The following is a 13,887-nucleotide window of genomic DNA, read 5'->3' on the forward strand; positions in this document are numbered from 1 at the left end:
CCAGGATTTGTGTGGGAGTGGATTTGACATGAGTGTAAAATGGGGGGGGGGGAATAGAGACTGGGCTCTTGAGTACCCAAACTGTATTAACCCAAAGGTACAATAACAAGCCTTGACATTCATTCGAACTGCATTCGCCGCGCTCTCGCCTTGCAGCGATGAGTGGCGGCTCGGAGCCAAAGGTTGGTTCATTTAAAGAGTTTCAGAGTGGAGCAGCAGGGGCACCGGCCACCAAGAGGAGCCATGAAATTGGATGGAAAGGGTCGGGCAGCAATTGAAACTTCACAGTATAATGAGTGATGCCATCAGCCCACAGGCACAGAGACCTGGGCCTTGATTTCAAGTGATGGATGGACGATTAAGTGGAGGACAAGGTGGAGATTGGGGTGGGATGTGCCACCAAAGCCGGCAGTCGATCGGAAAGCTAATGGAGTGGAGCCATCAAAAGAGATGCCGACAACCTGCTTAGCCAACAGAGTTTCACTCATGGCTAAAAAAAAATAAAATAAAAACACTAAAGAAATTGGAAAAGGAAACAGGATCAGAAACAATCTCTAATAAATTATCTTGTTTTGGCAGACTAGCAAAACTGATTAGGCATGTTGAACTCTGAGCTTACAAGGCTGTTTACTGACGGAGCCAGCGCAGTGAGGCAGCAAGGTGAAGGGGAATGACATGTCAAGGCTCATTTGAAAGATACAGACAGCAAGTCGTCTCAAGCGACTCTGCAGAAATTTCTCCCTCGCAGACAGTTTTAATACTTCTTGCGAGGCTAAGCAAGAGTCCAAGCAGCAGGGCTGAGACAAGAAACGGGTTAACACAGTGTCCTTCAAAGGAAACTATTATATTATGTATGGTATTTTATATAATTTATTATCAGGATGCACATATTAATCAGCTGAAAGTCATTTGTATTGAATGTAGGAATTATTTTCTATCAAATTCCAAATATTTAATTTAACCTTCTGGAAAAGATGTATGTTTTAATTTAGTGAAAAGTTTTTGCAGCGCAGAAGATAAATTGAAGGAATTATTTGACATTATCATTTGCTTTTGTTAACTTGCTATCTTGTAAGAAAATGCAACACCTGACAATTCAGTAAATTAAACTCTTCGGGTAAAATATATATTAAAAAAAAGCAAACGAACAAAAAAACACACACAATGTTCAAAGCATCTAAAACTAAAGCAAGGGTAGGACGATCGTAGCAGGATGTGTTGGGATAAATATCCCCACAGGGACTCTAAACTCTCCCTGTAACCAGATAACGGCTCAGCGGGGCAGGTGTGAACTGTGACTTGTTTAAAGTCATAATTTATGAATCTTTTGGGTAACGCATATGGGTCTGCAGCACACAGTCTGGCTGAATGCTTAATGAACCCTAATGAGTTTGCTTTGTCCTCTATCGTTTCATCCATCTGCACAGCCAGATGTTAACGCGCTCATAAAGTGGGTAACTGGACACGATGATGGCCGGTTTAGGTTGGTCTCAACCATATGCTCATTTGGGTCGGCAGAACTTAAAGGCTCATGACTAAAATAATGCTCTACATCACACTTGGCTGAAAAGCTACTTGCCTTTTGCGCAGTGAGGGCAAGAGATGAAATGGGATTAGGTTTATAAGACTCAGAGAAATAATGAGTTTTGCAACAGATGGTGCAGATTTACCCTAATCTCAACAATATTAGGTCAGTTTGGGATTTTGTCACTAAAAGTGAGATTACAGAGAACCAAAGTCCACAGGACAGAGCTAAAATAAACAAACAAATCAACCAAATGATTGACTTCAACAACAGAATTAGGGGAAATAAGTGGTTTCTGGCTAGTTGGATTACTTTAATAATTCAATTTCTGCAATTTACTCTTGTGGTAAGGTTTCTCTTAAGAAAACCATCTGGCAGCAATAAATATAAAATGTAAAAAGTGATGTTATAGTAGGAGCTGAACATAGAGTACAGAGTGGAGTAGAGTAGAGTAATGCAGTGTGCTTGCTGATGGAGGCTAGGTAACCAACAGAGCAACCAGCCAACTAAGTATAAAACATCTCCACCACTGGTTCCTGGAGAACCATGTGGGTGATTTGCAGCAACATTTCCACGAGCAGGAAAGTAAGACAGAGCTGTGCATTTGTTTTCGACTGGCTCTGACGCTGCAATGACATGGAGTACATTGTTTTTAACGTCATAGCAAATGCTTTCTTTTCAATGCTACGGGAAGAAAATTGTTTTAAGAAAAATACTTGTCCATGTTCAAGCACAGTGCAGTATATTCTATATTTACGCTGTTGCCAATTTTCATTGGTTTTATGGTGAAAAAATAAAAATCACATCACATTCCAGTTATAAAAATAGAGCAACTTCTATTTCTAGTTTTCAACAAATGTTCTGCTCTCTTAGTTTGGGACAAAAGATTTTAAAAAAATGCTTTGTTGCCTTGAAAATGTGGGCTGAAGTAAAGCTGAGATTTACAGCTGTGTTTCAACAAAAACATGTGATTCTTATGAAGAAACTGTAAACAGTTTACAATTAATCTAAACTAAAGATGCACTTTATATGTTATTTTTTTATAGCCAGGATCTGCTAAATGTGGTTTTGACAGAATTTTATTTCTAACTACTACAAAAAAATAGTCCTAATAATCGAGAAAAACAAATAGGAGAAAAACAAAAAATGAAGGAATCTTGAGATCGTCAAAGCATCTGGCCCATAACCTTTATTTGTTTTTACCTGACAAAACAAGTACTAATGCTGGCAGCTGAGTGCCACCAGTGGTCAGAAATAAACAAGGGAAAACTGACCAGTTCTGATCTCTGGTTTACTTTTCGGTGCATCTCCAGCTTCAAAGGGAGTCCTTTCTGGTCCTCCGCCTCTCCTTTACCATCTGTTTGGCTATTAAGACCAGTGCTGACTTGCATGCAGCTAAAACAAAATGGCCAACTAGTTAGTGCCTTGTGTGTGAATGCAGCAGTCGTAAAAGTCCCCTTACAGTCCAGCTTCTGAGGGTTCTGTGACATCAACCGATTACTCAACCGGTGACCACACAGTGAGGTCCAGGACAAAACCGAAGTGACTAAGCACTTGAGCAGTTGCGTGACTGTGCATCAAACAGGAACATAAGAGGCACATGTGGGCTGATTGCCACTCTGACATCTGTCAAGGCCCACTGTGTATTTGCGACCGTGTGGGTGTGTGCACACAGTGGGCGAATCAACCCTCGGAGTCACCTTGCAGCCCCGCCAAACGATGAAGAGATGGCAGAAAGCGCCGCCGTTCCACTAATTACAATCCCAGCGTGTCTTCATGTCCAACTGTTACAAGAGCGGTTTCTCTGTGTGTCAGCAGAGCCGAACCAGCGACGTGTTTTTTACTCCGATTGTGTCTGTAGATATGGGTGGCAAGGGAGCAGGTACGCGGAGAGGGTTGCATGACTTAGCAACTCGGCTGAGTGCTTATCAAGATGCAGCAAGAAACAGTGTAGCATCACCAAGCAGGCATAAAATATTAATACACAGCATTATAATGGCTGAAATGAGCTCTGAACAGGGGCTTCTGAGGCTCTTTCTACTCTTTAATCTGTTTTTGGAGCATTCTACATATCTCGTTGAATAAATCCGCAAGAGAAGCATTCAACACCGAATAACTAATATCCGTTCATCCAGAGTGTAAACTGAACTTGAAATAAGAATTCAACTTATTAATGATGCACACAACCTCGGAAGATTGATGCATAACTTAAAAATGAAAGACCTCTGAGCTTTTAAGCATAAGCTCTGTGAAGTGTGAAAGACTAATGATAAAGATTTTATGAGACGCATACCTCCCCAGAGAGGCAGATGTGTTGTACTTGCCCTTTTAATCTGAGCATTTCTTCAGTGAAGCTAATAAAACAAGGCAGAAAGGAGACAGTGGACAGTTTTGACTTTAGAGTAAGAGATCAAAAAGAGACGGTACAAGAAGAGTCCCAAGAATTACAATATATAGAGCAAAAGTTATTCTCGGCAAGAATGGTGACGAAAAAAGATGAGGTACACGGATTTATTTATAGCTTAAAGCCAAAAAGACTGAAAATTTTGCTTCTAAAAAATCTGAAAATGATATAAGACCAATGAAAAATGATTTTTTTTTAAATTATGTTCATTTGCTGTAAACCCTATACACTTGTACTTTCTTTTGCCTTGCATCAGTATGGTGGGACCACATATTCTCTCTGGTGAATAAGTCAGGGCAGTTTGCTGACCATTAAACCTTGATAAAAACAGTCGACCAACATCAGGAGATAACATGGCTCCTTAAATCATTGCTGACCGTGGAAACGTCACACTGAACCTCAAGTAACGTTCATTCTGTGCCTGACCACTCCTCCTCTTGACACGGGGGCCTTGACTTCTTAATGAAATGTCTGAACAGAGGACTGAGCAGTAGTCCAGTCCTGATCTGGTCTGTGGTTCAGGAGTGATTTAACAAAATGAATAAATTTGACGGTTGATGCCATGTGCTGTGTGTAAATAGTAAAGTTACAGTCCACACCTTGTAAATCCCCAACAAACTCTTAAATAGCTTTAACTTTGCAATCCTCTTGAGGCAACAGTTATCTGTGTCACTGAGCGGATAGTTTTTCAACCACACTTTTCCCTTCCTCTTTTCCGTTTTCCCATTTAGGTTAATGAAATATGATAAGCAGGTTCACCTCACAAATGATGAGACTCATTTAGGAATGGGCAAAATCAGCGAATAGCTGTGACAGATGGAGAGAAAGTAAAATCCAACGAGGATCATTAAGGGAAAAGGCCAGGTCTCTAAACTGACACCAGTATTAAATTAATCTGCGCACACTTCCCTTTTTTTAGAAACAGAAATTCTTGTGTCGCTTTGAGCTTTGTGGTTTTGTCCCCGTACACGTCACGGCTACTTAATAAACAAGACACATCTCACATTTTAATAAATCAGATATGCAGCTCCAGTGTGCTCTGTATTAAATCTCCTTTCAGTGAAATCTGCAAGAATACTTCAGATGTTGTGACTCATTGTTATGCATACACAATCGGTCCCCAGTCTTCCCAAATGCAGATGCAGAATGGTTTGAGCATCACAAAACAGCGAGGAATTCTCCAACTAAAATGCAGATATGTGCTCAGCTACCAGAACAGGAGGCACCAGGAGGCACAGAAATACAAAAGCAGTTTGACTAAAAGTTATCTGATCACAGCTGAGTTGTCTGCACTCAAAAGGAAGAAAGTAAATTCACAAGCCAACCTTTCAAGCTGGGGAAAATGGGAATACTTATGTACTTTGCCTCACAGGGCTGATTTTACAATGCACATTTTTTAAAAGACTTAATTCCCTACATGTTATTAAAAAGTTAACTTCATACTGTTTCCAGTATAAATGGTACACTAAAGTTTTGTAAAGTTACAGGTTACCAAACTGCAATTACAGTTTGGTAACCATTGTAATTCCGTTATATCAATTTTTTCCCCTTAAATATTTGGTGTAAATACCAATGTGCTGTAAATGGGATTTTTTTTTTTTAACTTAAGATCATCATTCTGTTATAATTTCATAACAGTTCTTGCCTAGTCACAATATTTCTCCCGCTTTGATAGACGTTGTAGTATTTAAATCAAGTTATGTGCAGTTTGGTTTTGGATCACTCCCCTTTTAGTATGTCTGAACTGAAGCAACCCACAAAAAGTCGGAGTAGACAGCTGTAACTCAAACAGACTCAAAGAGAAGTGGTTGCTGAGAGCCAAAATGATGGTCAAGCTGCAGCTTGAAGGATACTTGGCAGTGCTTTGCTTGGCCTTCACTCCACTTGCCATCAGCCACTCTGCTCGTGATTAATCGAAGGAGACTTCTAACAAGGACTCCCAGCTCTAACCTAATCATTTCATAAGAGATCAGCTTCAAAGCTAATGCTCAGTTGCTAGCACTGACCACTAATGTTTACATATTAGACAAATATTTTGTCTAAACTCCCCACCTAGAGAGTCACAGAAGGCTTTGAGTAAAATCTGCCCTTCATCAGTTCATAAACCAGTTTCATCCTAAACCATTACTATTAAATCTCAATGTACTTCAATTTCATACATGTAAAAAACCTTCCCATGTAGAATAACTACTGCATATGAATTTAGTCTTCTCATTAGCTAAGTATTTTGATGAATTACAGTGATAAATAATCATAAAACACTAACATTTCACATATGATTTAATGGTTTATATTCTAACCTAAGTGTGGCTCTGATCCCACTTGTGCCATTCAACTATGGTGAAATACAAAAGATTATGACCCCTGCTGATTCTGGTATGTAGGAGTCACATTTTCTAACAGCACATGAATGTCATGGGAAGATTATAAAATTTTTACTTTGAATCTCCAGTGAAAGAAATGAATAAATATTAATTTCTGATTTAAAAACAAGTTTTTAAACTACTTGCAAAAAAAAGAAGATATACTACAAATACAGAGATCCTACCGACAAAAAATAACCAATATTCAGTTAAGTGGTTTTTCAGGATTATATGATAATGATTTTATATAAATTAAGAATTGGATAATTATTATTTATAATAATAATAAGAATGAGTCCCTGACCAGACATAAAATGCCATTTTGACCCCAAGTCTGCGTGAACGGCATGTTTGTGGTGAGTTTCGAAAAACTCCACACATCTTGCATCTGACACAGCGGGCCAGTCCAAACAATATTTTCATCTCACACTTGGACACTTTTCAATGGTTATATTTATGCGAGTGTAGGAGTGTGTGAGCGAAGGTTTGATGTTGCCGGAGAAAAAAAAAAAATCTAATTACAGAGAGAGTTGTCAGCTCGGTAAATTTGGATAGCTGAGTCATCTCATGGCTTTGGATGCAGCGCACGTTTATTTCTGAGAAACACACACACAAGCTTGCAAAACTGGTTGTATCGGGATGTGGCATTGATTTTATTTTTTTTTTATGGTATTCTAATTAATCAAAACTAAAACCATTTCTACTTCATGCCTAATCCTCACAAGTTAACAAGTACACCAACCAGAGATCCATAATAATGTTCTTGTCAGGACTAAGCATTGATCCAAATCAAGAATACTGGTCTAATATTATAATACAAAACTGCAAATATCAGAAAATTAGAATGATGAAGAAGCTGGACTAATGGATAAATATTTTGGAATGGCTGTCTTGGGCTTTGATGTTAGGTTTACTGCAGGGGTGTTTCTTTACCTGTTAGCTTAAGTGGACGGATAATTTAGTTATTTGTTCTGGATGGATTAAACAGTGCAAATTGTTGGGTAGCTTTTTGAAGAAGTTGATATGTAAAAATCTAGCTATGACTTAATCAAGGTTCTCCCAGTGATCCTGTCAGATTCAACTGTTTTTGTGAGCTTCCAAACAGGATCTGCTGGATCTCTGGCCTGCATGTGAATATACACGTCTGTGGACGGGTCTTTATCCATGCCTGGACCTGCCGTGCTTCACCAAACCCAGCTCTCTATCCCCGTTGCTGAGGCGGCACTCTGTGAATCACCAAGCAGGGCCATTACTCACCACGTCTGACCCTTTCAAAATAACTTTATAAATATTACATAGGCCGACTTAAACCCGGGGAGTCGGAGAAGACGTGGTTCGGTGAGTCGCAGATTCCATTAAGCTCCGTGTTCCAGCAGAAACACGGTGACACAATTAATCTTTCAGGGATCTGAGGCAGGGCATCAGCAAATGTGAGGGGGAAACAGTATAATTTAATGGAGGGAGGTGAGAGAGATACCTGGAGTCTGTTATGAATTATTTAGAGACTCAGAGCACTTACATCCAATTCAAATGCAAAAGCTTAGCTCATTTCACCAAAATTAATTAGATAAACACGGGGAATCTTGAAATTTGAATGCTGCACTGGTAGGACGCTCATCAACATTAAAGAAACATATTTTTGTATTTCCTTAAAAAGAAATTAGAACCCCTGAAAGTGGGAATAAAAAGTAAACACCGACAATCCAGTGGGAAAAAACAGGCATGAAGAGGCAAGAGGAAAAGAAAGACAGCTATAAGAGCTCCAGTTCATCCAGAGTCCCCTCCGAGTTTGATTCTTCGGAGAATGAAAACAGATTGCATGAGCAGCAGAGTCAAATACGAACATTTTTGAAGCGAGCCAGAAAGACGTCAGCACCGTCAACATTCATCTGCTGTCTCTTTCTTCTGTCCTTATCCACAACCGATGAAGTACAAGGAAACAACGCCAATGTACCTTTATAGGGTTTGGAATTTAGTTTGTTTATAAGAAACTTTTAATATAACAGAATAAAGGTTTTTTTTGTGTGCATAAATTAAGTGTTTAAGAAACTCTGTGTCACTGTTTATCTATGTGATAAGTTGAACAGTCTATCTAACTTCACCTTAACTCAAGAATTTGGACATTTCACTTTAATTTACTGATATTAGATAACAAATGACTAAGATGGTGATTAAAAATGTTTTGACATTTGTTTCTGCTGCAGAATACAAAAAACTAAACTATTGTAATAAAAGACTTATTACAATAATATGCTACTGTTCTCGTCTTTGATAGCTTCCTCAACATTATGTTCCTTCCTGCTAAACAATGGAGAAGTTACCATCTAGATCACCACTTGATTAGAGGACAATTCATACTTTTGATAAATATGAACTACTTCATCTGATTTCAGCTTGGGTATATAAAGGGTATATTAGGATTTTAGATTCTAATATCCCGTACAATTGAATTAGATTATAGATGAGCGTTTTTGTGACCATCTGCATTTTATCTCCAAAATGCATAAAATATTTAACTTTCATTGAACTAAAACTTAAAATTCCATGGATTAAGAATGTATATAAAATAGGTTTGTATAGCAGGGTTTAAAGGAAGTAGGAAGAAATAAAATGGTGATGTGTTGGTAAAACTCGAAAAGGAGCCCAAAAAATGGTACTAAATATTTGAGTACTTAGGTACATAATAGTTTACCATTAAGTAATGGAGGTAGTTTGGGACCAAAAGACAAAACAGACATGTAATAGGGGAACACATTGTAAAAGCAATAGATTAATGCAGACATTTTCAAAATCTTGATTTGTAAAACTGTTTTAGTTTTTTTTGTCTTTGCCCACTAAATAAATACATGTGGAAACCAAATTGTTGGTAAGTTACTTGAATTTCTTTTTTCTCATATTGATTTTCTGGTTTTAAAACCCTTTCACAGACTGGTCAATACTTTTATGATTGAAACGGATTTGCCCCCCACCCCCCAAAAAAAAAAAATACCAGAATGAAATAATCATCAAGAAATATAGAAAATGTATTCCCTGCAGTGTGAACATTGAAAGTAAAAAAGTCACTCTCTTAAAATGTTATTCTTGTGCCTTAGTATAGAAAGAGTGCCAACTTAAATAGGACACTATCAAAACTGATAAAACACTACAGAGAGACAGACACAGCCTCCAACATCCTCATTAGTGTCAGAAGTTTCTATGTTTCCCCACGGAAAGGTCAACTGAATGATGACAGTTTCAATGTGGAGCTGGGACTCATTCCCCTCGTCATCTTCCCTCTGGGAAGAGCACAATGAAGCACAAACACACATGCTGCATATTCACAAAGAAACACACACACAGGAGCAGAGCCATAAATGATCCGGTGTTACTCCCTCCGCACCTGCTCCCTTGGCCTACGCTACATCCATTCAACTCCATGGTTCATTAGTATGTTTTAATGTATGCATATGGGACAGGATCTCAGAATACGTCCAGCTACTCTGTGAAGGCCTTTAGGGTTTGTTAGGGAACATTAGTGAAAAAAGAGCATCATGGAGATCAAGGAACACAGGAGACAGGTCAGGGAGGAAGCTGTGGATAAGTCTGATCTAGGGTGCCAGGTGTTGGGTATTTCACAGAGCACCTTTTAATCCATCCACCAAAAATCAAAAGAGTATGACACAAACTTAGCAATCCACTTAAACTAAACTAGCAGGCAAAGAAAGAATGTTTATCAGACAAGAAGCCGAAATGATCGGTAACTCTGGAGGAGCTGCAGGATGGATCTAACCTTCATGGTGTTTGTTCATGCTGAACACAATGTACCTACAGGGAAACCTGGTGGAGTCAGAACCAAGGTCAATCCTGTTGGAGGCTCACCATGCAACAAAACAACAACCTTCAACATACAGCCAGGACTACAGGGTTTGGGTCAAAACACACTGATGTTATAGTGATCCAGACAAAGTCCAGACTTGGAAAAAAAGTGATGTTTTTTAGACACTATCCATCCAGTCTCACACAAGATGAGCAATTTTGTAAAGAATGAAATATTTCTGTCTCAGGATATACAATATTGGCAGATTTGTGGCAGTAATTGCACTGAGGGATGTTCAGAATTCTGACTTTAAGGATGAATGCAAATTCATGCCATTTTTCAAATATTCATTTGTAAAAAAAACCCCAAAAAACCTTCTTGAAACACAGGTGTCATTTTAATTCCACTTTGCAAGTTTGTACTATGACCTGCAACATTGAACCCAAGTAAATACCAGGTAGTGTATGAATGCACTGAGACAAAATGTGAACATGTTCAACTTTTGGCAAAGAAAATGATGGAGAGCATGTAGGACAGGCTCATATAATCCAGTTCTGTGAAAATATTAACTCAAACCCAGACAGAAATGGATCAAACGCTAAAGATTTGGCATCCAATAAAACAAACTCACTTTATTCTCTTTTATGTGTTACTGCATTGACATTTTTTGTTTCACATGGCATACTTCACACCACTCAAAGTGCATATTTTATCATTTTAAGCAAATGATGCACTTATACAAATAATTCTTTGAAGATCATGGGTTCCTATTCTTGTATCTATAGCTACTGTCAGTTTAAACAATTGTAAAACACGCTGTAGCTTCTAATTAATATTTATGGACTCAGCCCCCTCAAATAACAGACGCAGCAAAGAGCGCAACCACCAGGGGAAACATCAGAACAGCAAGTCAAGGTCTGGGCAGTTATTCTGCTGAGGTTTTATCATAGCATATGAAGAAAACAATATTCAGATTTTCAAACAAAATGTCAATAACCTGTTACATACCTGTTACATTTAACTAAAAGTATATACTTCACTCAGCATTTTTAGTTTTAATCAGGACAATTGTTAAAAAATAAGGCTTTCTTAAAACATAAAATTCATAGAAAGAATGAGGACAAAGCAATTCTCGAATTATTATCATTTAAGACTAAAGGAAAGAAATTTCAGTCTGCAAGAAGAAAGAGTCACAGGGGCATTTTGAATATGGAATGGATAAAAGAAGCTGCATTAAAAAAAGAAAAACAAGAGCTCTGCAGCAAAGGCTAACATGCATAAATAAATGAAATATTAGAAAAAAAGGAGCTCAGGTGACTGAAAGAGAAAAACACAAAAAAATACATTTGCAAAGCACATGAAGACATACAAAATGTATCCTGCTACTCTAATCAGCCACTGATTCTCTTAAGGCTGGTAGATTTATAATAATTGGTACCGTTCTCTCATCTTCTATATAGCCAGAGGTGCATTAGAGCCAAAATTCACTCGGGACTTAAAAATAAATGAGGGACATGTTTTAGAGAATCATCAAATGGATCCTGCAGCACATTTCCTTGGAAAATAGAAATAAAAATAAAAAAAACAACAAGAGCTGTGGAAAAGGGCACGTCAACCTAAAAACAGAAGCTAAAATTGCCTCCTCCATTCCCACCGGGAGCAGCAGGGGTCAGTCTGGAGCAGAGCTGAGAACAAGCTGCCCATTTAAACAAGTAAAGTGGAGTGAAAATAGGCAAAGGGATTTTGTTTTGCTCTCCAGTACATTAGACAGAGAGTTCCAATGCTTGTATTGAGGAATTTGTGTGAACATGTGATCTCTGGACAGCGTCTGTTTTTGCCGATGATGACTTACGAAGTTCGCCGACTTTCAGGATCTCGCAGAGCATCTTGGTCAGCTCGATGCTGCTGCGGCCGAATGGGCATTCGTGCTTGTCTTCCCTGCTGCTGTTCTCCAGGACAATCTGGAAAATCCACATGATGGAAAAAGGGGAAAGAAATTTCTTAAAGTGAAAGGACATTTGAAGGCCCTTCTTTGACCCAAAGTGTTTCACCCATTTGCTCTTGCTCCTGTTCCCTTCCTTCAGCATGTCATTTTAAAGGGCAGACTCTTCACTTAGCCAACCTCTTCACTCATGCCACAAGAAATGAATTCGATTTTTATATAAAAAATATATAGAAAAAAATGTCTGTCGTCTTTACAGAACCGCTGGTTTTATGCTGAGATAAATCTGAACAGCTGTCAATTAGGGGACTTTCAAAGGTAATTGGTTGCATTGAAATTCATTTAGGTGTATTAAACTAAAGAAGGCTGAAGTAAAAAAAACAAAAACAAACAACAGCTGATACATTTTTGAAATCATGTAGTTTTTTCTTCCACTTTCCACTTTATTGTTGGATTAACACAGAAAATTCCCCAAAAATTCATTGAGGTTTGTGGATGTAAGAACTTCTTTTTAGGAAGTGCTGTAACAATGGAGGAGGAGGATAAGTGTACAATGCTGCACTTTTTTGTCACGCTGTCAGTGGCAAATGTATGAAAAGCCCACACTTGTATCATTAGGGTGATGGCAAATTGGCATGAAGGTCTCAACCTATTCAGGCAGTGACAGATTTAATAGGAAAATTATTGGGGTGTTGGGGTTGCTCCCATGTTAGAATAATAATAAAGACTCTCGAATAAGTCAGACTTTCTGCAGAGGAGAAGGTGGTTTTGAAATCAAGTTCTCCTGAGCAAGTGTAACATTTCTATAGCAACATTTAATTGTAATTTTATTGGTTTGAAATTTTCAAAATGAGAAAAAAAATACAAATAAATGGCCAAGATAAAGAAAAAAAAAAGTTTGATAGAAGTAGAAAAAAAAACATATAAAAAAAAAAAAACATTCACAGCTCCATCCACAGGATGTATCAACACAACTCCACTTTGTGCGTGTGTGCGTGGTGTGTGCGTGCGTGCGTGGCGTGTGCATGGCGTGTGCGTGCGCGCTTACCCTGATGTAAGCATCCTGGTGGTGTTTGGCAAAGTAAAGCATGTTATCGAGAGCCATCATGCCTGGAGGAATCTGGGTAAAATCCACCGCTGGATTGACATGATTCTAAGAAAACAAATGCAGAGCGACACTCAACACACACAACTGACTCTTAATTATGAACCTTTGTCATTTTATGCTCAGCCAACCAAGAATCAATAGAAACAAAGTGTGCAAAAATATTACTAGTTCAGTTTTCAGCTGCTGGGGGAGAAAGAACACTTTAATAAAATATTTTCAAAATAAACTTATAACAGCAATAACAGTAAGTAACATATACTGTATATGTTAGAACAGCATAAAGTACCTCCAGTGACCATATGTAGGTAGTGTTTACTGTATGTTTACTTGATCTGCAAGATCATAAATTGTAGGTGTGTTTTTGTTTGTAGCATTTTTGTTTAAATCAGGTTTGGTCTTCATCATTATATATATATATATATATATATATATATATATATATATATATATATATATATATATAAGTTACTAGAGGTGAGTGAAGTAAACAAAACTTCTACTCAAGAGTAGTTTTACTTCAAAATAATATAGTTTAAGTCAAAGTTAAAAGTATGGTGCAGTAAAAATTCACTCTTAAAATTACTTTTCGTCTTTTGAAAAAGTTACTAACTGATACAATGGTATTATGATCTTCTTTTGGGGTTTTAGTACATGAGTGGAGGACCATTTTTATTGTGTCTAAGTGTATGTGTCTGGCAACGAGGCAGTCAAATTGACCTCATTTTTACTGAGCACACGAGTGCAAAAGC

At 37.9% G+C, this 13,887-nt stretch overlaps 1 protein-coding gene across 6 annotated transcripts in view; it reads right to left on the minus strand.

Annotated features, from left to right (window-relative positions):
- The window catches only part of elmo1 (engulfment and cell motility 1 (ced-12 homolog, C. elegans)), a 101,789-nt gene that overhangs the window by 28,885 nt on the left and 59,017 nt on the right, over positions 1–13,887 (minus strand). For all 6 annotated transcript variants that reach the window (XM_032581866.1, XM_032581865.1, XM_032581867.1 and 3 more), the window contains 2 exons: positions 13,079–13,183; positions 11,941–12,049 (listed from right to left, as the gene is read on the minus strand). In XM_032581866.1, the coding sequence (XP_032437757.1) occupies positions 11,941–12,049; positions 13,079–13,183 (214 nt within the window). The remainder of the gene's footprint in view (positions 1–11,940; positions 12,050–13,078; positions 13,184–13,887) is intronic.

The sequence above is a fragment of the Xiphophorus hellerii genome, chromosome 13, assembly GCF_003331165.1.
Source record: "Xiphophorus hellerii strain 12219 chromosome 13, Xiphophorus_hellerii-4.1, whole genome shotgun sequence".
Lineage (NCBI taxonomy): Eukaryota > Metazoa > Chordata > Actinopteri > Cyprinodontiformes > Poeciliidae > Xiphophorus > Xiphophorus hellerii.